Source organism: Oncorhynchus gorbuscha, linkage group LG18 (genome assembly GCF_021184085.1).
Source record: "Oncorhynchus gorbuscha isolate QuinsamMale2020 ecotype Even-year linkage group LG18, OgorEven_v1.0, whole genome shotgun sequence".
NCBI classification, from domain to species: domain Eukaryota; kingdom Metazoa; phylum Chordata; class Actinopteri; order Salmoniformes; family Salmonidae; genus Oncorhynchus; species Oncorhynchus gorbuscha.
Genome location: NC_060190.1, coordinates 71295463 through 71323016, shown reverse-complemented (window position 1 = coordinate 71323016; position 27554 = coordinate 71295463). Strand labels below are relative to the sequence as shown.

Here is a 27554-nt window from a genome sequence, read left to right as displayed (position 1 = left end):
TCTGGGCACCACTCTCCCAGGGCCCTCACCTCCTCCTTGTAAGCTGTCTCGTCATTGTTGGTAATCAGGCCTACTACTGTTGTGTCATCTTCAAAATGGATGACTGAGTGGGAGGCATGCGTCTCCACGCAGTCATGGGTGAACAGGGAGTACAGGAGAGGGCTGAGAACGCACCCTTGTGGCGCTCCTGTGTTGAGGATAGTGTAAAGTAGACGTGTTGTTACCTACCTTCACCACCTGGGGGCGGCCCGTCAGGAAGTCCAGGACCCAGTTGCACAGGGCAGTTCAGACCCAAGGCCCGAGCTTAATGACGAGCTTGGAGGGTACAATGGTGTTGAATGCTGAGCTGTAGTCGATGAACAGCATTCTTACGTAGGTATTCCTTTTGTCCAGATGGGATAAGGCAGTATGCAGTGTGATGGTGATTGCATGGTCTGTGGATCTATTGGGGCGGTAAGCAAATTGAAGTGGGTCTCGGGTGTCAGGTAAGGTAGAGGTGATATGTTCCTTAAATAGCCTCTCAAAGTGTGCTACGGGGTGATAATCATTTAGTTTAGTTTTGCTTTCTTGGGTACAGGAACAATGGTAGACATCTTGTTGCAAATGTCCGTAAACACTCCAGCCAGCTGGTCTGCGCATGCTCTGAGGAAGCGGCAAGGGATTCCGTCTGGGCCGGCAGCCTCGCGAGGGTTAACATGCTTAAATATCTTACTCACGTCGGCCACGTTGGTGGCACTGTGTTATCTTCAAAACGGGACGTAATCTCATCCCTCTCTGCTCTTCATCCCCGACAACCTAAAACTCATCCCTCTCTCCTCTTCATCCCCGACAACCTAAAACTCATCTCTCTCTGCTCTTCATCCCCTACAACCTAAAACTCATCCCTCTCTGCTCTTCATCCCCGACAACCTAAAACTCATCCCTCTCTCCTCTTCATCCAAGACAACCTAAAACTCATCTCTCTCTGCTCTTCATCCCCTACAACCTAAAACTCATCCCTCTCTGCTCTTCATCCCCGACAACCTAAAACTCATCCCTCTCTCCTCTTCATCCCGACAACCTAAAACTCATCCCTCTCTCCTCTTCATCCCCGACAACCTAAAACTCATCCCTCTCTCCTCTTCATCCCCGACAACCTAAAACTCATCCCTCTCTCGTCTTAATCCCCGACAACCTAAAACTCATCCCTCTCTCCTCTTCATCCCCTACAACCTAAAACTCATCCCTCTCTCCTCTTCATCCCCTACAACCTAAAACTCATCCCTCTCTCCTCTTCATCCCCTACAACCTAAAACTCATCCTTCTCTCCTCTTCATCCCCGACAACCTAAAACTCATCCCTATCTCCTCTTCATCCCCTACAACCTAAAACTCATCCCTCTCTCCTCTTCATCCCCTACAACCTAAAACTCATCCCACCGTCCTCTACACCCCCTACAACCTAAAACTCATCCCTCTGTCCTCTTCATCCCCTACAACCTAAAACTCATCCCTCTGTCCTCTACTCCCCCTACAACCTAAAACTCATCCCTCTGTCCTCTACACCCCCTACAACCTAAAACTCATCCCTCTGTCCTCTTCATCCCCTACAACCTAAAACTCATCCCTCTCTCCTCTTCATCCCCTACAACCTAAAACTCATCCCTCTCTCCTCTTCATCCCCTACAACCTAAAACTCATCCCTCTGTCCTCTTCATCCAACCTAAAACTCATCCCTCTGTCCTCTACCCCCTAAAAAAACTCATCCCTCTGTCCTCTACACCCCCTACAACCTAAAACTCATCCCTCTGTCCTCTTCATCCCCTACAACCTAAAACTCATCCCTCTCTCCTCTTCATCCCCTACAACCTAAAACTCATCCCTCTGTCCTCTTCATCCCCTACAACCTAAAACTCATCCCACTGTCCTCTACACCCCCATGGTTGTACGCCAGCCGTTTAGCAGTAATTGTAGTAATTCTGGTTCAGTGCCTCACCCTGTTCTCAAATGACAATAATTATACATCAGTCGGAACAAGTCCAATTGATTTATTTATCGTTCTTTCTCTCTCCTTCTACTTCCCTTTCCCCTTCGTTTATTTTTAGTCATCTTTTTTTTCTCCTTCCTTTTCCTGCGTTTCTCTCCCTCTTCTGTCAACATGGTTTCATCAGAACATCAGACATCACTGGAGTAAACCACACACTGCTGTCTTTTTGTTGATAAAGCCCTCTAAGTGCAAACTTCCGCCCATACCTTACCTCATTGTTAAATGACAGACATACAAGTCATCAGATCAGATCACAGGGATGGTTAACTCTAGAGGTCCCGTTGATCACTACTGAATTAGCTCAATCTGCATTTAGTTGTTGATTTTGCTCTGTATATGAAATGATTGGCAGAGTCCACTGCACCTTGATGCTCTGGTGTCTCCAGGGCAGTTCAGGATGTTAATGGAGGACTTCATTGTTGAGGATTGCACATAGAATATTGGAGGATAGTATGGGAATTATAGTATTTATATAAAATTTCCCAATTTTTCAGAGAATACATTCCACTCCAGCGCTAGGTGTCCATTCAGAGGGCAGCCCGTTTCTGTATTGCAGTTCTAACTATGTCCTCAGAGAAACATGGTTTCAAATAAAACCCTTTTTGAGATTTGCCCTAGAAGAACCACTTGTTGAAGAATACAGACTGATACAGCTCTCTGTGTAGATTCATAGTGTATCCGAGTTCTGTATTGCAGTTCTATCCGGTTTTTACTTCATTGTAAGGCTGTGTACACAATTGGTAGACTGTGTACACCATTGGTAGACTGTGTACACCATTGGCAGGCTGGGTACACCATTGGTAGACTGTGTACACCATTGGTAGACTGTGTACACCATTGGCAGGCTGGGTACACCATTGGTAGACTGTGTACACCATTGGCAGGCTGTGTACACCATTGGCAGGCTGTGTACACCATTGGTAGACTGTGTACACCATTGGCAGGCTGTGTACACCATTGGTAGACTGTGTACACCATTGGCAGGCTGTGTACACCATTGGTAGACTGTGTACACCATTGGCAGGCTGTGTACACCATTGGTAGACTGTGTACACCATTGGCAGGCTGTGTACACCATTGGTAGACTGTGTACACCATGGGCAGGCTGTGTACACCATTGGCAGGCTGTGTACACCATGGGCAGGCTGTGTACACCATGGGCAGGCTGTGTACACCATTGGCAGGCTGTGTACACCATGGGCAGGCTGTGTACACCATTGGCAGGCTGTGTACACCATTGGCAGACTGTGTACACCATTGGCAGGCTGTGTACACCATGGGCAGGCTGTGTACACCATTGGCAGACTGTGTACACCATGGGCAGGCTGTGTACACCATGGGCAGGCTGTGTACACCATGGGCAGGCTGTGTACACCATGGGCAGGCTGTGTACACCATGGGCAGGCTGTGTACACCATTGGCAGATTTTTATATACACAAAAATCAGGTCATTTTTGTTTTTTGTACAATAAGTGGGGTAGAAAAGTCCATCTTAGACGAGTTCATGGGGTGTATTATCTCAGGAGACGATCTGTCTATCTGGTCAAAATCACTCAAAATCACACAGGTGCCCTTCCACCCTGTAACATGTCCTTGTGTCCCCAGATAAACCTACGTTCAAATAAAGCTCCTGTTTATTATGCTACTACAGGCAGAAGGAGTTGTTATTGGCCGGATGTCCCCAAAGGGCCGAGTTCTTTTATTTTTAAAGTGTGAGTGGGCTGACGGAAATATACACAATGTTAGGCTGTTATCAAATGAAACACAATACTTTGCTTCTCTTACAGCTTGTATCATTGATTTGTTTGTTGTTTGATACAGAAACACAAAACAATGATTTCGATTAGTTCAAATCAAGTAGATTGACAAATTCATGAAAAATGTTCTGAATTTAATAAACCACCTTTGGGCTATGATCTAAACTATGCCTCTGGGGTCACAATGGCCCCAGTCGGTAGCATGAGGGGTTAAGTTAACAGAAAGCAAATAGAGGTGATCAGAGATTTCAGCACTATGGACAGCTGTGAAACCAGAGAGGGAATGGGGGTTACCTAGTCGGTTGTACAACTGAATGCATCTTCCTCATTTAACCCAACCCCTCTGAATCAGAGAGATGAATCATAATCGACATCCACAGCACCCAGGGAGCAGTGGGTTAACTGCCTCGTTCAGGGACAGAACCTTTCGGTTACTGGCCCAATGCCCTAACCACTAGGCTGCAGAGATCTGGCGCTCAGCACCACAGGACAGAGGCCAACCTGTCAAACGTAATGGTCTCCTTTAGGATAGTGCTTCTCAAACCTCTCCTCTGGGAACACCCAACCACACGCCATCTATTCCAGAACCAGCACACCTGATTCAAACTTGTGAACTAATCGTCAAGCTACTTTAGGGCCACAAGTAAATTGTGAAACGACTGAGAGTCGCTGAGGAGAGGTTTGAGAACAACTTCAGGACAACAGTGGTTAAAAAACAGAGCGGATATCTGAGACTGACTCACCCCAGTGGTTTCTCCAGTCGACTGGCAGGTGACCCCACGATCTCCCCCAGAGTACAGAACACCTGACCCAAGAAGTCCTGAGAGGGTGACAAGGAGGGAGGTGGAAAGAGAGAGAGAGAACAGAGAGAGAGTGCGAGAAAGAGAATTAGAGAGTGGGAGAGAGCGGGAGAGAGCGAGAGAGAGAGAGAGAGAGAGAGAGAGAGAGAGAGAGAGAGAGAGAGAGAGAGAGAGAGAGAGAGAGAGAGAGAGAGAGAGAGAGAGAGAGAGAGAGAGAGAGAGACATAAAGAAAGAGAGAGAGAGAGAGAGAGAGAGAGAGAGAGAGAGAGAGAGAGAGAGAGAGAGAGAGAGAGAGAGAGAGAGAGAGACAGAGAGAGAACAGAGAGAGAGAGAGAGAGAGAGAGAGAGAGAGAGAGAGAGAGAGAGAGAGAGAGAGAGAGAGAGAACAGAGAGAGAACAGAGAGAGAACAGAGAGAGAGAATTAGAGAGTGGGAGAGAGAGTGGGAGAGTGGGAGAGAGAGAGAGAAAGAGAGAGAGAGAGAGAGAGAGAGAGAGAGAGAGAGAGAGAGAGAGAGAGAGAGAGAGAGAGAGAGAGAGAGAGAGAGAGAGAGAGAGAGACAGGATGGAGGAGGCATAGGGTTACGAAGGGAAGACCCAGAGAGAGGGACAGTCAACATGGATGTAGGGAAACAACAACGTGGGGTGAACATTGGACAAGGTGATGATGGGATAGCGAAACAAGGGGACAAGGTGATGATGGGATAGCGAAACAAGGGGACGAGGTCATATACAGAGGTTAGCAGAGTGTGTTCCATGTGTTACAACTGTGTGCGTTTTCTGTATATCTAGCTACAATATCGCTACAGCTACAGTGCTGAAGGAGAGGAGAGAGGCAGAGACGTACGTTGACATCAGATGGCTTCCAGAAGGGGAGAGCAGGCAGCAGGGTCAACAACAACAACAGAACACATCATATACACACAAACACTACAATACCCAGAACACCCAGCATCGCTCAAACTAGGAAGTGTAGCAGGAGATAATACAGGTGAGATGTCATATAAGAGCCGTTAGTGAATACAAATATCAGGGTGGAATAAAAATAAATCAAATCCTACAGTTGGAGATATGCAAACCTTGTATAAAAATAAATCTAAATACATGAAATCATCTGTTAAATGGGTTCTTCAGTGTATGAAGACCTCTCTAAATACCTTTTGTCCCAACAGTGTCCCAAACAGCAGAATGTTATTCTCTTATTAGCATTCAAATAGTGACATGATGATTCATACATATGTAGGATCTTAATTTGAGCCAGTTTGCTACAGCAGGAAAATAATCCTGCCGCAAGAACATTTTTGAATTATTATGTGGATTATAATTAATGGCTGTTTTTGTAGCGTTTGATATATTTTTATTTTGGGTCAAATCATGTCTGAATTTTCAAAGTGGAAATTACGAACTTTAGTAGCCTTTTTTTTTTTACTCAAATACTCAACAAGTTTGCATGTTTGCAATTCTCAGTAATAAAAGAGTGATCCAATTAAGATCCTACATCTGTACATCCCGTTTATCCAATTCAAATGTGGAGACCAGTGGATAAAAACATTTAATGAGAAATGATGGTGTTGATAATGAAGATACATAATAATACTACAACTACTATACTACTACTACTACTACTACACATTGTTCACTGGATGCATACGATACAGGCGTACTGACCATACAGGAGGTATGGTCACGGAGCCGTTGTATCCACATTTTATGAACAAACAAACTGTTCATAACATTGTTTTCATATTGTATGGATATATACTGTATATATACAGTACCAGTCAAAAGTTTGACCACACCTACTCATTCAAGGTTTTTGTTTATTTGCACAATTTTCTACATTGTAGAATAATCGTGAAGACATCAAAACTATGAAATAACACATATGGAATCATGTAGTAACCAAAAAAGTGTTAAAAAAATAAAAATATATTTCATAATTTAAATTCTTCAAAGTATTCATCCCTTTGCCTTGATGACAGCTTTGAACACTCTTGAAATTCTCCACTATGGTCCTGCTACCTCTGCTGTTTCCTGAAGTCCAGGATCAGCTCCTTCATTTTGTTGACGTTGAGAGAGAGGTTATTTTCCTGGCACCACTCCACCAGGGCCCTCACCTCCTTTCTGTAGGCCGTCTAGTCATTGTTGGTAATCAGGCCTACTGCTGTTGTTTTGTCTGCACACTTGATGATTGAGTTGGAGGCCTCCGTTGCCACGCAGTCATAGGTGAACAGGGAGTACAGGAGAGGACTGAGCACGCAACATTGTGGGGTCTCAGTGTTGAGGATCAGCGAAGTGGAGGTGTTGTTTCCTACCTTCACCACCTGGGGGCGGCCCGTCAGAAAGTCCAGGACCCAGTTGCACAGGGCGGGGTTCAGACCCAGGGCCTCAGGCTTAATGATGAGCTTGGAGGGTACTATGGTGTTGAATGCTGAGCTGTAGTCAATAAACAACAATCTTACATAGGTATTCCTCTTGTCCAGGTGGGATAGGGCAGTGTGCAGTGTGATGGCGATTGCATGGTCTGTGGATCTATTGGTCTGAGGATGCGGCTAGGGATGTCGCGTCCTTGCGAGGGTTACAAAGGGGTTCAATGTCTCACTCACGATGGCTAAGGAGAAGTAGAGCCCACAGCCCTTGGTAGCCGGCCGCGTCGGTGGCACTGTGTTACCCTCAAAGCGGGCAAAGAAGGTGTTTAGCTTGTGCGGAATCAACGCGACGTGGCTGGTTTTCCCTTTGTAGTCCGTGATTGTCTGCATACGTCTCATGTCTGAGCCGTCTGACTCCACTTTGCCTCTATCCTGACATTATTCCCTGGGTGCTGTGGATGTCGATTATCCCTGCTAGGCTGTCATTGTAAATAAGACTTTGTTCTTAACTGACTAGTTAAATAAAGCTTCATGGAAAATAAATCAAATAAACTCAGTCACCATATCAATATATTCGTCAATATTCCAATTGGTCAGACCAGCGTTGAATAGTCCTAAGCACAAGCACTTCCTGTTTGAGTTTCTGCCTGTAGGAAGGGAGGAGCAACATGGTGTCATGGTCAGATTTGCTGAAAGGAGGGCCTTGTAGGCATCTCGGATGTTGGAGTAGCAATGGTCGATTGTTTTAGCAGCGCGTGTACTACAGTACAGTCGATGTGTTGAAAGAACTTCAAAAGCCTTTTCCTAAGATTTGCTTTGTTAAAATCCCCAGCTACAATACATGCGGCTTCAGGATATGTGGTTTCCAGTTTGCATAAAGTGAAGTTATTTGAGGGCCGTCATGGCTTGAGGAGGAATATACACGGCTGTGACTATAACCGAAGAGAATTCTCTTAATAATACCGTTGGCATTTGATTGTGAGATATTCTAGTTTGGGTGAACAAAAAGGACATGAGCTCCTGTATGTTATTACAATAGCACCATGAGTCATTAATCATGAAACACCCCCGCCCTTCTTCTTCCCAGAGAGATATTTATTCCTGCCTGTGCGATGAACTGAGAACCCAGCTGGCTGGACTGACTCAGACAGTATATCCCGAGATAGCCATGCTTCTGTGAAACAGAGTATGTTACAATGCCTGATGTCTCTCTGGAAAGAGACCATCGCCCTGAGCTCATCAACTTTTTTATCCAGAGTCTGAACATTAGCGAGTAATATACTCAGAAGCGGTGGGTGGTGTGCGCGCCTATTAAGTCAGACTAGAAGGCCACTTTAAGTACGTCTCCTCCGCCGGCGTTGTTTTGGGTCGGCCTCTGGAATCAGTTCAATTGCCATTTTAGATGGCACAACTAATAAAACCATGCGACATTCAACAGCCACAACTAATAAAGCTGAGCAAAATTCAACAGCCACAACTAAAATCAAACCATGCAGCATTCAACAGGCACAACTAATCAAACCATGCAACATCACGATCAGACCAAAGACATAAATAAGAAGAGTTTGGCCAATTAGAGAGCAGAAATACATTTTTAATCTCTCCGAATATTGGGTTAATTGTTCATGATGAGTTTGAACTGGTTCAATGTTATATGATGATGAATGTTATATCAGTTAACTTGTATTGCTGACTAATAACTTTGAAAGCCAATGGATTCAGCCAATGATGTTGATAATTGTTGCGAGTATTAGCCAATCCCTGTTTATAATTGGCTTTGGGTTTGAGAAGGCGTATCCACTCACGTGTTTGGAGAGGTCTGGGCTTTTAGAGTCCACGTCATACCTGGAGGAGAAACAGACAGATAACACAGGTTACGTATGTGTATGTGTGTGTGAGCAGGAGAGTGAGAGAAATAGAGAGAGAGAGGTTGGGGTAAAATATACGACATTATAAAATCTGTGTACACAAACAACAAGTGTGCGGTTAAAATTGGCAAAAAACGCACACATTTCTTCACACAGGGTTGTGGGGTGAGACAGGGATGCAGCTTAAGCCCCACCCTCTTCAACATATATATCAACGAATTGGCGCAGGCACTAGAAAAGTCTGCAGCACCCGGCCTCACCCTACTAGAATCCGATGTCAAATGTCTGCTGTTTGCTAATGATCTGGTGCTTCTGTCACCAACCAAGGAGGGCCTACAGCAGCACCTAGATCGTATGCACAGACGTGGGCCCTGACAGTGAATCTCAGTAAGTAATAATGGTGTTCCAAAAAAGGTCCAGTCACCAGGACCACAAATACAAATTCCATCTAGACACTGTTGCCCTAGAGCACACAAAAAACTATACATACCTTGGCCTAAACATCAGCGCCACAGGTAACTTCCATAAAGCTGTGAATGATCTGAGAGACAAGGCAAGAAGGGCATTCTATGCCATCAAAAGGAACATAAATTTCAACATACCAATTAGGATTTGGCTAAAAATACTTCAATAAGTCATAGAGCCCATTGCCCTTTATGGTTGTGAGGTCTGGGGTCCGCTCACCAACCAAGACTTCACAAAATGGGACAAACACCAAATTGAGACTCTGCACGCAGAATTCTGCAAAAATATCCTCCGTGTACAACGTAGAACACCAAATAATGCATGCAGAGCAGAATTAGGCCGATACCCACTAATTATCAAAATCCAGAAAAGAGCCGTTAAATTCTATAACCACCTAAAAGGAAGCGATTCCCAAACCTTCCACAACAAAGCCATCACCTACAGAGAGATGAACCTGGAGAAGAGTCCCCTAAACAAGCTGGTCCTGGGGCTCTGTTCACAAACACAAACACACCCTACAGAGCGCCAGGACAGCAGCACAATTAGACCCAACCAAATCATGAGAAAACCAAAAGATAATTACTTAACACATTGGAAAGAATTAACAAAAAAACAGAGCAAACTAGAATGCTATTTGGCCCTACACAGAGAGCACACAGCGGCAGAATACCTGACCACTGTGACTGACCCAAAATTAAGGAAAGCTTTGACTATGTACAGACTCAGTGAGCATAGCCTTGCTATTGAGAAAGGCCGCCGTAGGCAGACATGGCTCTCAAGAGAAGACAGGCTATGTGCACACTGCCCACAAAATGAGGTGGAAACTGAGCTGCACTTCCTAACCTCCTGCCCAATGTATGACCATATTAGAGAGACATATTTCCCTCAGATTACACAGATCCACAAAGAATTTGAAAACAAATCCAATTTTGAAAAACTCCCATATCTACTGGGTGAAATTCCACAGTGTGCCATCACAGAAGCAAGATTTGTGACCTGTTGCCACGAGAAAAGGGCAACCAGTGAAGAACAAACACCATTGTAAATACAACCCATATTTATGCTTATTTATTTTTATCTTGTGTCCTTTACCATTTGTACATTGTTAAAACACTGTATATATATAATATGACATTTGTAATGTCTTTATTGTTTTGAAACTTCTGTATGTGTAATGTTTACTGTTAATTTGTATTGTTTATTTCACTTTATATATTATCTACCTCACTTGCTTTGGCAATGTTTTCCCATGACAATAAAGCCCTTGAATTGAATTGAATTGAGAGAGAGAGAGACAGAGAGAGAGACAGAGAGAGAGACAGAGAGAGAGAGAGAGAGAGAGAGAGAGAGAGAGAGAGAGAGAGAGAGAGAGAGAGAGAGAGAGAGAGAGAGAGAGAGAGAGAGGAGAGAGAGAGAGAGAGAGAGAGAGAGAGAGAGAGAGAGAGAGAGAGAGAGAGAGAGAGATTTTACTAGGCCTGTGGTAGATGAAGGTCCTTTCAGATGTATCAGTCCATAAGTAAATGCTAAGGGGGTGGTCCTCCATTTGATCTTGGTAATAGTGGTAAGCTAGTAGAACCCTAATGGAAGCTAGTTGTTATGAGGCTGATCATCTGCATATGAATGTAGACACATCAAGGAGAAGGATATGCACTGATGAGCCCTACGAAGATGAAACACATTTAATGTTAAAAAGGAGAGCTTGGAACGGTCGAAAGGTTTGAAAGGATCCACTGTCTTTTTTTTAATGGAACCAAACGTTCTATATCTCTATTTATATCTCTACATGTGTGAGAAAGAGCTACCAAAGACCAGCAATTAACCCCAGAGCTAGTCTAATCAGAGAGAGAGAGAGAGAGAGAGAAAAACAGAGGGAGAGAGAGAGAGAGGGAGGGAGAGCGAGAGAGGAAGAGAGAGTGAGAGGGGGAAGTGAGAGATATAAGAGAGAGAGAAACCTTTTATTGTTTACTGTTAATTTTTTTGTTTATTTCATTTTTGTATATTATCTACCTCACTTGCTTTGGCAATGTTAACACATGTTTCCCATGCCAATAAAGCCCCTTGAATTGAATTGAGAGAGAGAGAGAGAGAGAGAGAGAGAGAGAGAGAGAGAGAGAGAGAGAGAGAGAGAGAGAGAGAGAGAGAGAGAGAGAGAGAGAGAGAGAGAGAGAGAGAGAGAGAGAGCAGCATATAGCTTTTAGTTGTTACACAAATTTCTATGACTACAAATGACTTTATAAAGTCGCTGGCCCTGTTTATGCACAGCATCACCCTGGATACAGAATAAACATGGATACAGAATCACCATGGATACAGAATCACCATGGATACAGCATCACCCTGGATACAGAATAAACATGGATACAGAATCACCATGGATACAGCATCACCCTGGATACAGAATAAACATGGATACAGAATCACCATGGATACAGTATCACCCTGGATACAGAATAAACATGGATACAGAATCACCATGGATACAGCATCACCCTGGATACAGAATAAACATGATACAGCATCACCATGGATACAGAATAAACATGGATACAGCATCACCATGGATACAGAATAAACATGGATACAGAATCATCCTGGATACAGAATAAACATGGATACAGCATCACCATGGATACAGAATAAACATGGATACAGAATCATCCTGGATACAGAATAAACATGGATACAGAGTAAACATGGATACAGCATCACCCTGGATACAGAATAAACATGGATACAGAATCACCCTGGATACAGAATAAACATGGATACAGAATAAACATGGATACAGCATCACCCTGGATACAGAGTAAACATGGATACAGCATCACCCTGGATACAGAGTAAACATGGATACAGCATCACCCTGGATACAGAGTAAACATGGATACAGCATCACCCTGGATACAGAGTAAACATGGATACAGCATCACCCTGGATACATTATGTGAAGAGTGCTCTGTGTTTACTTTCATGACAACACAGACAGACAGACAGACAGACAGACAGACAGACAGACAGACAGACAGACAGACAGACAGACAGACAGACAGACAGACAGACAGACAGACAGACAGACAGACAGACAGACAGACAGACAGACAGACAGACAGACAGACAGACAGACAGACAGAGACAGACAGAGACATAAAGAGACAGACAGAGACAGACAGAGACAGACAGAGACATAAAGAGACAGACAGAGACAGACGGAGACATAAAGAGACAGACAGAGACATACAGAAACAGACAGAGACATACAGAGACATACAGACACAGACAGAGACATACAGACACATACAGACACATACAGACAGAGAGAAAAGCAAGGGAACAGAGGGTTATCTGTGTGGGGACTCAACATGAATAATGTTTAAAGCAAATAATCACTCACAAGTCAAAGCGTAGATTCTGCTTCTCCTCAAAGAAATAGTCCAGGATGTACTTCCTGACAAAGTCTGGGTTTAGAGTGTTGTCAATCACCTCTGTTCTACCAAACTAGAGGACGAGGACGAGAGAGAGAGAGCAGAGAGAGAGAGAGAGAGAGGGAGACAGACAGAGAGACAGAGAGACAGAGAGACAGACAGACAGACAGACAGACAGACAGACAGACAGACAGACAGACAGACAGACAGAGAGAGAGAGAGAGAGAGAGAGACAGACAGACAGACAGACAGACAGACAGACAGACAGACAGACAGACAGACAGACAGACAGACAGACAGACAGACAGACAGACAGACAGACAGACAGACAGACAGACAGACAGACAGACAGACAGACAGACAGACAGACAGACAGAGAGAGAGAGAGAGAGAGAGAGAGAGAGAGAGAGAGAGAGAGAGAGAGAGAGAGAGAGAGAGAGAGAGAGAGAGAGAGAGAGAGAGAGAGAGAGAGAGGGAGACAGACAGAGAGTGAGTGAGAGTAAGAGAAAAGGAAGGTAAGGGGAGAAATTGGAAGAAAATACAAGTTATTAAGTTATTATCAATCGTTCAGCAATTGTACATCTTACAACAACACAAATCTATAGACCCTCTGTTCATTATTATTCTCCCTCTCTGAGACACACACCTGTCAGAGAGACAACAGAGGAATGTGATACCACCGTAAAACACACTCTTGATACGTAGAGGAAATCATGTGTTTCCTTGATCCAGCTTCGTCTACCCTCTGTGTGTGTGCGCGTGTGTGTGCGTGTGCGTGTGCGCGTGTGTGTGTGTGTGTGTGTGTGTGTGTGTGTGTGTGTGTGTGTGTGTGTGTGTGTGTGTGTGTGTGTGTGTGTGTGTGTGTGTGTGTGTGTGTGTGTGTGTGTGTGTGTGTGTGTGTGTGTGTGTGTGTGTGTGCGTGCGTGCGTGCATGTGTGTGTGTTTGTGTGTGTGTGTGCGTGCATGTGTGCGAGTGTGAGTGTGTGTCTCCTTGATCTGCCTCTGCTCTGCTCTCTCATTCTAATTACTGAGGCAGAGAATGCCCACTAATCACCTCATCTTACCCTACAGAGAAAGAGAAAGGGGGAGAGGGAGGAAGGGAGAAAGGGAGGAAGGGAGGAAGGGAGGAAGGGAGGGAGGGAGAGAGAGAAGAAAGGGGAGGAGAGAGGGGTAGAGAGATGTAGGGCGAGATGGAGAGAGAGAGGGAGGAAGGGAGAGGAAGAGAGAGAGAGAGGGGTAGAGAGATGTAGGGCGAGATGGAGAGAGAGAGGGAGGAGAGGAAGAGAGGGAGGAAGGGAGAGGAAGGGAGAGAGAGAGAAGAAAGGGGAGGAGAGGGGTAGAGAGATGTAGGGCGAGATGGAGAGAGAGGGAGGAAGGGAGAGAGCGAGATAAGAAAGGGAGAGAGGTGTAGAGAGATGTAGGGCGAGATCGAGAGAGAGAGGGAGGAAGGGAGAGAAAGAGAGGGAGGAAGGGAGAGGAAGAGAGGGAGGAAGGGAGAGGAAGAGAGGGAGGAAAGGTGAGGAGAGGGGTAGAGAGATATAGGGCGAGATCGAGAGAGAGAGGGAGGAAGGGAGAGAAAGAGAGGGAGGAAGGGAGAGAAAGAGAGGGAGGAAGGGAGAGGAAGAGAGGGAGGAAGGGAGAGAAAGAGAGGGAGGAAGGGCGAGAAAGAGAGGGAGGAGAGGAAGAGAGGGAGGAAGGGAGAGAAAGAGAGGGAGGAGAGGAAGAGAGGGAGGAAGGGAGAGAAAGAGAGGGAGGAAGGGAGAGAAAGAGTGGGAGGAAGGGAGAGGAAGAGAGGGAGGAAGGGAGAGAAAGAGAGGGAGGAGAGGAAGAGAGGGAGGAAGGGAGAGAAAGAGAGGGAGGAAGGGCGAGAAAGAGAGGGAGGAGAGGAAGAGAGGGAGGAAGGGCGAGAAAGAGAGGGAGGAGAGGAAGAGAGGGAGGAAGGGAGAGAAAGAGAGGGAGGAAGGGAGAGAAAGAGAGGGAGGAGAGGAAGAGAGGGAGGAAGGGCGAGAAAGAGAGGGAGGAGAGGAAGAGAGGGAGGAAGGGCGAGAAAGAGAGGGAGGAGAGGAAGAGAGGGAGGAAGGGCGAGAAAGAGAGGGAGGAAGGGCGAGAAAGAGAGGGAGGAAGGGAGAGAAAGAGAGGGAGGAAGGGAGAGAAAGAGTGGGAGGAAGGGAGAGGAAGAGAGGGAGGAAGGGAGAGAAAGAGAGGGAGAAGAGGAAGAGAGGGAGGAAGGGAGAGAAAGAGAGGGAGGAAGGGCGAGAAAGAGAGGGAGGAGAGGAAGAGAGGGTGGAAGGGCGAGAAAGAGAGGGAGGAAGGGAGAGGAAGGTGTGAGTTGGCAAGAGAGTGGAGACAGTTGGAGAGAAGGAGAGGGGGTGGAGACAGTAGGAACGGGAAAAATGGGGTATTGTTATTTTATTGTGTTCATGCAGATGATTACTTAAAAATCTTTAGGGGTGCCAATAATTTTCACACATCTTTTTGAATTTTTTATTTATTTCTTAAACAAAATCTTGTTCTCTGAACAATTGTATTATTATATAAGTATATACACTATACTGAATATACAAAAGTATGTGGACACCCCTTCAAATTAGGAGGCAGTTCCATGGTTCTGTAAAACGCCAACAGTGTATGGCGAAACAGCACAGAGACACAGCACAGAGAAACAGCACAGAGAAACAGCACAGAGACACAGCACAGAGACACAGCACAGAGAAACAGCACAGAGACACAGCACAGAGACACAGCACAGAGACACAGCACAGAGAAACAGCACAGAGAAACAGCACAGAGAAACAGCACAGAGACACAGCACAGGGACACAGCACAGAGACACAGCACAGAGACACAGCACAGAGAAACAACACGGAGAAACAGCACAGAGACACAGCACAGAGACACAGCACAGAGACACAGCCCAGAGACAGAGCACAGAGAAACAGCACAGAGAAACAGCACAGAGACAGAGCACAGAGAAACAGCACAGAGAAACAGCGCAGGGAGGCAGTTCCATGGTTCTGTGAAATGGGCCAACATCTGCAGTGTATGGCCAACAGCACATAACAGTGGTTAAATGGTGTATTGTTAGAATGTCGTCCACTACATAGGGGATAGGGTGTCATTGGATCCTGGTCAATAGTAGTGCACTACAGCCCTATAGGCCCTGGTCAATAGTAGTGCACTACAGCCCTATAGGCCCTGGTCAAAAGTAGTGCATTACATAGGGGATAGGGTGTCATTGGATCCTGGTCAATAGTAGTGCACTACAGCCCTATAGGCCCTGGTCAAAAGTAGAGCATTACATAGGGGATAGGGTGTCATTGGATCCTGGTCAATAGTAGTGCACTACAGCCCTATAGGTCCTGGTCAAAAGTAGTGCATTACAGCCCTATAGGTCCTGGTCAAAAGTAGTGCACTACATAGGGGATAGGGTGTCATTTGGAACAGACGTATACATGTTTTGTAAGTGGTTGTTTATGAAGTTTAGTGAAACGGAGTAGAGAGGGAGCAGAGTGGTGGCGGTACGCTGTGGAGACCCAATAGTTGAATGCTGTAGACTCCAAAGGCTGGTGCCAATGGGTGGGCTGCAGCTTGTTCACAGCTATTTATGTTGATCCATTCATTATTCAGATTGAGAAACAGAGGGAGAACGAGGAGGAGGAAAAAGTGAGAGATGGAGAGAGAGAGATGGGGGAGAAGGGAAGGAGAGCCAGAGAGAGAATGCTATTTGGCCCGAAACAGAGAGTACACAGTGGCAGAATACCTGTCCACTGTGACTGACCCAAACTTTGACTATACATAGACTTAGTGAGCATAGCCTTGCTATTGAGAAAGGCGCCGTAGACAGACCTGGCTCTCAAGAGAAGACAGGCTATGTGCACACTGCCCACAAAATGAGGTGGAAACTGAGCTGCACTTCCTAACCTCCTGTCCAACGTATGACCATATTAGAGATACATATTTCCCTCAGATTACACAGATCCACAAAGAATTTGAAAACAAATCCAATTTTGATAAACTCCCATATCTACTGGGTGAAATACCACAGTGTGTCACAGCAGCAAGATTTGTGACCTGTTGCCACGAGAAAAGGGCAACCAGTGAAGAACAAACAACATTGTAAATACAACCCATATTTATGCTTTTCCCTTGTGTTCTTTTAACCATTTGTATATTGTTACAACACTGTATATATATTTATATGTATAATATGACATTTGTAATGTCTTTATTGTTTTGAAACTTCTGTATGTGTAATGTTTACTGTTATTTTTTATTGTTTATTTCACTTTATATATTATCTACCTCACTTGCTTTGGCAATGTTAACACATGTTTCCAATGCCAATAAAGCCCCTTGAATTGAATTGGTGGAGAAAGATGGTGGAGAGAGAGATGGTGGAGAGAGAGATGGAGAGAGAGATGGTGGAGAGAGAGATGGAGAGAGAGATGGTGGAGAGAGAAATGGTGGAGAGAGAGATGGAGAGAGAGATGGTGGAGAGAGAGATGGAGAGAGATGGTGGAGAGAGAGATGGAGAGAGAGATGGAGAGTGATGGTGTAGAGAGAGAGATGGTGGAGAGAGAGATGGTGGAGAGAGATGGTGGAGAGAGAGATGGAGAGAGAGAGATGGTGGAGAGAGAGATGGGGGAGAGAGAGAGAAGGAATGTGAGAGATAGGGCAGAAGGGAAGGAGCGAGACAGAAAGTCAGAAATAGAGAGGAAGGAAAACCTATCTCCACTGATAACGCATCAATAAAACATGAATCTCCCAACACCGGGTGCTTGGCTGGCTCCCAGTCAGACGACATTTAGAGCCAGACATAAACGGTACAGAGGATAAAGAATAACCGAGATGAAATGTCTCGAGAACCTCCCCTGTGATTCAAAACTGCTCCATTCTCAGAAGTTGGAGGACAAATAGGTAATAGAGAGGGGTTCTATTGTATTATTTTGGGGCACCCCAAGAGTCAGTGCTGGGTACATTTGAGTCCCCGTTCAGGGAAGAAAGGACTTTAAGAACAACTGAATTCCAATAAAATAAAAGTTGATTCAACTATTCAGATGATGATTGTTGTTGTTCATTTTAGAAAGAAAGTACATATATTTTTTACAACATCCATAGCTGTTGATTTTACATAATTGAAGCTCCATTTTCTTTTGACAAAGTAATTCCAGAATGGCTGTGTAACGTGAACAACGCCTCCTCATCGGCATTCATCTCTTCATTTCTATACCAATTGAACTGTGATTGATTCTGCCATTTGAGATTCTACGTGATTCTGTGTGATTACTTTTTAAATGCTCCTGGTGGCATTTTCAATCAATACAAAACCATTTTTTTCCAAGGGAGACCTGGGGCCCTACGTATCAAGCATCTCAGAGGAGGAGTGTTATGCAGGTGAATGAGGACCCAAAAGCGACTTGGCGAAAACAGAGTCTTTAATCCAGTAAAGTAAATATACAATCATAAAGCACAATTCCACTCGTAATGACGAGAACAGACTGGAGACTCGATCATGAACTGCAGGTTGCCTCGGGAAGGCACTTGAACGTAGCAGACTCAGACACCTGCTCACCACGCAGCATCTGAGGGAAACACGACACGACAGGGCGATACACAGACACAGCACAGTGAACAATAGACAAGGATCCGACAGGGCAGAAACGGAAAACAAGGGGAGAAATAGGGACTCTAATCAGGGGAAAAGATAGGGAACAAGTGTGGGAAGACTAAATGATTGATTAGGGGAATAGGAACAGCTGGGAGCAGGAACGGAACGATAGAGAGAAGAGAGAGAGGAAGGGAGAGAGAAAAAAGGGGAACGAACCTAAAAAGACCAGCAGGGGGAAAACGAACAGAAGGAAAAGCAAAATGACAAGACAATATAAGACAAAACATGACAGTACCCCCCCACTCACCGAGCGCCTCCTGGCGCACTCGAGGAGGAATCCTGGCGGCAACGGAGGAAATCATCAATAAGTGAACGGTCCAGCACGTCCCGAGACGGAACCCAACTCCTCTCCTCAGGACCGTAACCCTCCCAATCCACTAAGTATTGGTGACCCCGTCCCCGAGAACGCATGTCCATGATCCTACGTACCTTGTAAATAGGTGCGCTCTCGACAAGGACGGGAGGGGGAGGGAAGACGAACGGGGTGCGAAGAAAGGGCTTGACACAGGAGACATGGAAGACAGGATGGACGCGACGAAGATGTCGCGGAAGAAGCAGTCGCACAGCGACAGGATTGACGACCTGGGAGACACGGAATGGACCAATGAACCGCGGAGTCAACTTACGAGAAGCTGTCGTAAGAGGAAGGTTGCGAGTGGAAAGCCACACTCTCTGGCCGCAACAATACCTAGGACTCTTAATCTTTCGTTTATTGGCGGCTCTCACAGTCTGTGCCCTGTAACGGCAAAGTGCAGACCTCACCCTCCTCCAGGTGCGCTCACAACGTTGGACAAACGCTTGAGCGGAGGGAACGCTGGACTCGGCAAGCTGGGATGAGAACAGAGGAGGCTGGTAACCCAGACTACTCTGAAACGGAGATAACCCGGTAGCAGACGAAGGAAGCGAGTTGTGAGCGTATTCTGCCCAGGGGAGCTGTTCTGCCCAAGACGCAGGGTTTCTGAAAGAAAGGCTGCGTAGTATGCGACCAATCGTCTGATTGGCCCTCTCTGCTTGACCGTTAGACTGGGGATGAAACCCGGAAGAGATACTGACGGACGCACCAATCAAACGACAGAACTCCCTCCAAAACTGTGACGTGAATTGCGGGCCTCTGTCTGAAACGGCGTCTAACGGGAGGCCATGAATTCTGAACACATTCTCGATGATGATTTGTGCCGTCTCCTTAGCGGAAGGAAGTTTAGCGAGGGGAATGAAATGTGCCGCCTTAGAGAACCTATCGACAACCGTAAGAATCATAGTCTTCCCCGCAGACAGAGGCAGACCGGTAATGAAGTCTAGGGCGATGTGAGACCATGGTCGAGAAGGAATGGGGAGCGGTCTGAGACGACCGGCAGGAGGAGAGTTACCTGACTTAGTCTGCGCGCAGTCCGAACAAGCAGCCACGAAACGGCGCGTGTCACGCTCCTGAGTCGGCCACCAAAAGCGCTGGCGAATAGACGCAAGAGTGCCTCGAACACCGGGATGACCAGCTAACTTGGCAGAGTGAGCCCACTGAAGAACAGCCAGACGAGTGGAAACAGGAACGAAAAGAAGGTTACTAGGACAAGCGCGCGGTGACGCAGTGTGCGTGAGTGCTTGCTTAACCTGTCTTTCAATTCCCCAGACTGTCAACCCGACAACACGCCCATAAGGAAGAATCCCCTCGGGATCAGTAGAAGCCACAGAAGAACTAAAAAGACGGGATAAGGCATCAGGCTTGGTGTTCTTGCTACCCGGACGGTAAGAAATCACAAACTCGAAATGAGCGAAAAACAACGCCCAACGAGCTTGACGAGCATTAAGTCGTTTGGCAGAACGGATGTACTCAAGGTTCTTATGGTCTGTCCAAACGACAAAAGGAACGGTCGCCCCCTCCAACCACTGTCGCCATTCGCCTAGGGCTAAGCGGATGGCGAGCAGTTCGCGGTTACCCACATCATAGTTGCGTTCAGATGGCGATGAGAAAAATAAGCGCAAGGATGAACCTTATCGTCAGACTGGAAGCGCTGGGATAGAATGGCTCCCACGCCTACCTCTGAAGCGTCAACCTCGACAATGAATTGTCTAGTGACGTCAGGAGTAACGAGGATAGGAGCGGACGTAAAACGTTCTTTTAGAAGATCAAAAGCTCCCTGGGCGGAACCGGACCACTTAAAACACGTCTTGACAGAAGTAAGAGCTGTGAGAGGGGCAGCAACTTGACCGAAATTACAAATGAAACGCCGATAGAAATTAGCGAAACCTAGAAAGCGCTGCAACTCGACACGTGACCTTGGAACGGGCCAATCACTGACAGCTTGGACCTTAGCGGAATCCATCTGAATGCCTTCAGCGGAAATAACGGAACCGAGAAAAGTAACGGAGGAGACATGAAAAGAGCACTTCTCAGCCTTCAAGTAGAGACAATTCTCTAAAAGGCGCTGTAGAACACGTCGAACGTGCTGAACATGAATCTCGAGTGACGGTGAAAAAATCAGGATATCGTCAAGATAGACAAAAACAAAGATGTTCAGCATGTCTCTCAGAACATCATTAACTAATGCCTGAAAAACAGCTGGCGCATTGGCGAGACCAAACGGCAGAACCCGGTACTCAAAATGCCCTAACGGAGTGTTAAACGCCGTTTTTCACTCGTCCCCCTCTCTGATGCGCACGAGATGGTAAGCGTTACGAAGGTCCAACTTAGTAAAGCACCTGGCTCCCTGCAGAATCTCGAAGGCTGATGACATAAGGGGAAGCGGATAACGATTCTTAACCGTTATGTCATTCAGCCCTCGATAATCCACGCAGGGGCGCAGAGTACCGTCCTTCTTCTTAACAAAAAAAACCCCCGCCCCGGCCGGAGAGGAAGAAGGCACTATGGTACCGGCGTCAAGAGACACAGACAAATAATCCTCGAGAGCCTTACGTTCGGGAGCCGACAGAGAGTATAGTCTACCCCGAGGAGGAGTGGTCCCCGGAAGGAGATCAATACTACAATCATACGACCGGTGAGGAGGAAGGGAGTTGGCTCGGGACCGACTGAAGACCGTGCGCAGATCATGATATTCCTCCGGCACTCCTGTCAAATCGCCAGGTTCCTCCTGAGAAGTAGGGACAGAAGAAACGGGAGGGATGGCAGACATTAAACACTTCACATGACAAGAAACGTTCCAGGATAGGATAGAATTACTAGACCAATTAATAGAAGGATTATGACATACTAGCCAGGGATGACCCAAAACAACAGGTGTAAAAGGTGAACGAAAAATCAAAAAATAAATAGTCTCACTGTGGTTACCAGATACTGTGAGGGTTAAAGGTAGTGTCTCAAATCTGATACTGGGAAGATGACTACCATCTAAGGCGAACATGGGCGTAGGCTTGTCTAACTCTCTGAAAGGAATGTCATGTTTCCGAGCCCATGCTTCGTCCATGAAACAACCCTCAGCCCCAGAGTCTATCAAGGCACTGCATGTAGCACCCAAACCGGTCCAGCGTAGATGGACCGACAAAGTAGTACAGGATCTAGATGGAGAGACCTGAGTAGTAGCGCTCACCAGTAGCCCTCCGCTTACTGATGAGCTCTGGCTTTACTGGACATGAATTAACAAAATGTCCAGCAAGTCCGCAATAGAGGCACAGGCGGTTGGTGATCCTCCGTTCCCTCTCCTTAGTCGAGATGCGAATACCTCCCAGCTGCATGGGCTCAGTCTCTGAGCCAGAGGAGGGAGATGGTTGCGATGCGGAGCAGGGAAACACCGTTGACGCGAGCTCTCTTCCACGAGCCTGGTGACGAAGATCTACCCGTCGTTCTATGCGGATGGCGAGAGCAATCAAAGAGTCCACACTTGAAGGAACCTCCCGGGAGAGAATCTCATCTTTAACCACTGCGTGGAGTCCCTCCAGAAAACGAGCGAGCAGCGCCGGCTCGTTCCACTCACTAGAGGCAGCAAGAGTGCGAAACTCAATAGAGTAATCCGTTATGGATCGATCACCTTGGCATAGGGAAGCCAGGGCCCTAGAAGCCTCCCTACCAAAAACTGAACGGTCAAAAACCCGAATCATCTCCTCTTTAAAGTTCTGGTAATTGTTAGAGCAATCAGCCCTTGCCTCCCAGATAGCTGTGCCCCACTCTCGAGCCCGGCCAGTAAGGAGTGAAATGACGTAAGCAACCCGAGCTCTCTCTCTAGAGTATGTGTTGGGTTGGAGAGAGAACACAATATCACACTGGGTGAGAAAGGAGCGGCACTCCGTGGGCTGCCCGGAGTAGCAAGGTGGGTTATTAACCCTAGGTTCCGGAGGCTCGGCAGGCCAGGAAGTAACAGGTGGCACGAGACGAAGACTCTGGAACTGTCCAGAGAGGTCGGAAACCTGAGCGGCCAGGTTCTCCACGGCATGGCGAGCAGCAGACAATTCCTGCTCGTGTCTGCCGAGCATGGCTCCTTGGATCTCGACGGCAGTGTTACGAGCGTCTGTAGTCGCTGGGTCCATTCTTTGGTCGGATCCTTCTGTTATGCAGGTGAATGAGGACCCAAAAGCGACTTGGCGAAAACAGAGTCTTTAATCCAGTAAAGTAAATATACAATCATAAAGCACAATTCCACTCGTAATGACGAGAACAGACTGGAGACTCGATCATGAACTGCAGGTTGCCTCGGGAAGGCACTTGAACGTAGCAGACTCAGACACCTGCTCACCACGCAGCATCTGAGGGAAACACGACACGACAGGGCGATACACAGACACAGCACGGTGAACAATAGACAAGGATCCGACAGGGCAGAAACGGAAAACAAGGGGAGAAATAGGGACTCTAATCAGGGGAAAAGATAGGGAACAGGTGTGGGAAGACTAAATGATTGATTAGGGGAATAGGAACAGCTGGGAGCAGGAACGGAACGATAGAGAGAAGAGAGAGAGGAAGGGAGAGAGAAAAAAGGGGAACAAACCTAAAAAGACCAGCAGGGGGAAAACGAACAGAAGGAAAAGCAAAATGACAAGACAATATAAGACAAAACATGACAAGGAGTGCTGATCTAGGATCAGGTTCTCCCTGTCCATGTGATCTAAAAGGACCAGTATTCAGTCATAGTGCTGATCTAGGATCAGATCCCCCTGTCCATGTAATCTAATAGGACCAGTATTCAGTCATAGTGCTGATCTAGGATCAGGTCCCCCTGTCCATGTAATCTAATAGGACCAGTATTCAGTCATAGTGCTGATCTAGGATCAGGTTCTCCCTGTCCATGTAATCTAATAGGACCAGTATTCAGTCATAGTGCTGATCTAGGATCAGGTCTTCCCTGTCTATGTGATCTAAAGGACCAGTATTCAGTCATAGTGCTGATCTAGGATCAGGTTCTCCATGACCATGTAATCTTATTCATTGTGATCTAAAAGTCAGAACTGATCCTAAATGAGCACACTGAGACCTTTGATATATACGGTGTAAGAAAACACCTGTAAAACCTTTTGAAGGGCTACGCAGGTGGGTAGAAGCACAGAACACCGGTTGAGACGACGGAAGACGAGTATCTGAAAGGTAACAACACCGATAGTAAGGTGTTGATCAGGTGTTGATAACAGTGTGAAACACACAATGGAGTTTTTCCTAGCCACCGTGCTTCTACACCTGCATTGCTTGCTGTGTGGGGTTTCAGGCTGGGTTTCTGTACAGCACTTTGTGACATCAGCTGATGTAAGAAGGGCTTTATAAATAAATGTGATATGATTTGGTAACCTGGAGCGACAGGCCTCTAACGTGGTTTCCAGCAGGACAGTAGCAGCCGCGACATTATAAGTTCATCATAGGAGGAGGGGTCAGACCAAGGATCATTTAGCTGTTTGATTTTGAATAACAGATTCACAACAAGGAACAACAGATTCCAGTGTGTCTTGTGAGGCCTGTGGGCAACCAACATGTACCTGTTCGTGAGAGTCTCACCTTTACACAGAGGGGTCATATTAGTGTGTAACCCAAACGGTTCGGACACGACAGACCGAAGTTGGCAGAACCAACTTCAGATGAGTCTCCTGACACTTGTGGAGGTCGTAGAGAAAAACAGAGACCACCGTCGTGTTCGTGAGAGTCTCATCTTACCATCAACTGTTTGGATACTACAGACGATTTTGTGAGACGACCGATTTTCGGGTCTCTCATGGTCTGACAAAAGCCGCTCTCACTCACCTTTCACCACAGATGAGGAAGAGCCACTGAGGCAGATGCAGTGGATTGAGACGTATCCATTTCAACAATATTATTCTATTTCCATCTTAAACTGACATATTATTTGGGGGATTTTGTATTATGCTAATTCGATTGATGTGGGGCATTGACCTTAAGGGGTTTTGGACTATACTTGCGGTGACCAACTGGGGACATTTTGTTAATCCCCACAAGGAAAAATTGTATTTCTAGGGGGTTTAGGAATTAGGGTCAAGTTTTTTTTTTTGACCTTTATTTAACTAGGCAAGTCAGTTAAGAACAAACTCTTATTTTCAATGACGGCCTAGGAACAGTGGGTTAACTGCCTGTTCAGGGGCAGAACGACAGATTTGTACCTTGTCAGCTAAGGGGTTTGAACTTGCAACCTTCCGGGTTAGGGGAGTGTTTGGCCGGGGGGGTAGACCGTCATTGTAAATAAATGTAAATAAGAATTTGTTCTTAACTGACTTGATTAGTCTAAAAAAGGTTAAACACAAGGTTAGTTAGACAAGATTGTGTGAAACAAACACACACATACACACATTGTAGTCCTATCACCAGCTTGTAGTCCTATAACCAGCTTGTAGTCCTATAACCAGCTTGTAGTCCTATAACCAGCTTGTAGTCCTATAACCAGCTTGTAGTCCTATAACCAGCTTGTAGTCCTATAACCAGCTTTTAGTCCTATAACCAGTTTGTAGTCCTATAACCAGTTTGTAGTCTTAAGACCAGTTTGTAGTCCTATAACCAGTTTGTAGTCTTAAGACCAATTTGTAGTCCTATAACCAGTTTGTAATCTTAAGACCAGTTTGTAGTCCTATAACCAGTTTGTAATCTTAAGACCAGTTTGTAGTCCTATAACCAGTTTGTAGTCTTAAGACCAGTTTGTAGTACTATAACCAGTTTGTAGTCTTAAGACCAGTTTTGTAGTCCTAAGACCCCCAAAATGAGTTACTTCTGGTTCGTCAGCAATTCCTATGGGGAAAGAAAAGGGTTTTGAGATAAACACCGAAAATAAGGTCTGAGGTTAACACAGGTTTGGGAGATCTTATACGTTTTGTTAATACAGTATCAGTCTGTTCACACAACCTTTATGAACTATGAAGAATCAGTCTGTTCACACAACCTTTATGAACTATGAAGAATCAGTCTGTTCACACAACCTTTATGAATTCTGAAGAATCAGTCTGTTCACACAACCTTTACGAATTCTGAAGAATCAGTCTGTTCACACAACCTTTATGAACTATGAAGAATCAGTCTGTTCACACAACCTTTATGAATTATGAAGCCTTATGTGCTTCATGCTCTTTTTCCGATTACAGAAATGCTAAAAGATTCACAAAATAGAACAAAATGTATCAGATATCCTAAGCCTGTGTTCACCACAGACCTTCTTTTCAGCGTTTATCCAAAAACTCCACTAATTTCCCCATAGGCTTTGACCAACGAGCCATGGCGGAGTTAGTGCCTACAAAAAGACTCCATGACTATTGATCTCTATAATCACATTTGCGTAGTGGCATAAAGTTGAGCAGAGGCACTTATAGAATTCCCACATATGGGGATGTTTTGTTGTTGCAGGATCTGGAAAATGCCTTGCCTTTAATTAACACATTTCATGAACCGGGGACAAACACAATGGGATAGTATAACAGGGTAGAGTTCTGGGTTGTGACAGTATAACTGGGTAGAGTTCTGGGTTGTGACAGTATAACAGGGTAGAGATCTGGGTTGTGACAGTATAACAGGGTCGAGTTCTGGGTTGTGACAGTATAACTGGGTCGAGTTCTGGGTTGTGTCAGTATAACTGGGTAGAGTTCTGGGTTGTGACAGTATAACAGGGTTGAGTTCTGGGTTGTGACAGTATAACAGGGTTGAGTTCTGGGTTGTGACAGTATAACAGGGTAGAGATCTGGGTTGTGACAGTATAACAGGGTCGAGTTCTGGGTTGTGACAGTATAACAGGGTAGAGATCTGGGTTGTGACAGTATAACAGGGTAGAGTTCTGGTTTGTTACAGTATAACAGGGTAGAGTTCTGGATTTTAATAGACTGATTGCAGTAATAGAGCTAGTGATCAGTGTTCTGAGTCCTTTTTGTTACTGTACGATGCTCAATAGTTGTCCCAGGCTGACAGCCAGTGGAGGCAGAGTCCATGTCAGGCCATCAGTAAGGGCTTTATTGTTGTTATTCTGTTCAGCAGATGGAAGAGGCTGTTGATCATTTTGGCATTTGGATGTGTGTCATAGCTTTTCTCCTGTCACTGTTGTTCCATCTCAGTTTCATCTTTCTCTCTCCTTCTCTCGGTCTCTCTTTCTTTCTCTCTTTCTAGTTATCTCCCTCTCCCTCCCTCACTTCCGCCTGGACAGATCTGTTCCAGAGACACTGGGTTGTAGAGTAATAACAGAATAGTGATGGAATCATTGTACGGAGACTAAGTCCTTTCTGCTAAGATGCTCAGGAGTTCTCAGGCCTGTCTGAACAGACTCCCAAGTTCAGAACATTGAGGAACATTGATTACATAGGCAACTATGGGAATGGTGACACACTGACACAGGGAATGGTGACACACTGACACAGGGAATGGTAACACACTGACACAGGGAATGGTAACACACTGACACAGGGAATGGTTACACACTGACACAGGGAATGGTAACACAGACACAGGGAATGGTGACACACTGACACAGGGAATGGTAACACACTGACACAGGGAATGGTGACACACTGACACAGGGAATGGTGACACACTGACACAGGGAATGGTGACACACTGACACAGGGAATGGTAACACACTGACACAGGGAATGGTAACACACTGACACAGGGAATGGTAACACACTGACACAGGGAATGGTAACACACTGACACAGGGAATGGTAACACACTGACACAGGGAATGGTAACACACTGACACAGGGAATGGTAACACTGACACAGGGAATGGTAACACACTGACACAGGGAATGGTAACACACTGACACAGGGA

General features: G+C 45.9%; 1 protein-coding gene across 1 annotated transcript in view; it reads right to left on the bottom strand.

Moving 5' to 3' along the window:
• The window catches only part of LOC124002926 (copine-5-like), a 329935-nt gene that overhangs the window by 209517 nt on the left and 92864 nt on the right, over positions 1 to 27554 (bottom strand). The window contains exons 5-7 of the mRNA XM_046310773.1: positions 12674 to 12777; positions 8755 to 8794; positions 4526 to 4602 (exon numbers count right to left, since the gene is read on the bottom strand). Of these exons, the coding sequence (XP_046166729.1) occupies positions 4526 to 4602; positions 8755 to 8794; positions 12674 to 12777 (221 nt within the window). The remainder of the gene's footprint in view (positions 1 to 4525; positions 4603 to 8754; positions 8795 to 12673; positions 12778 to 27554) is intronic.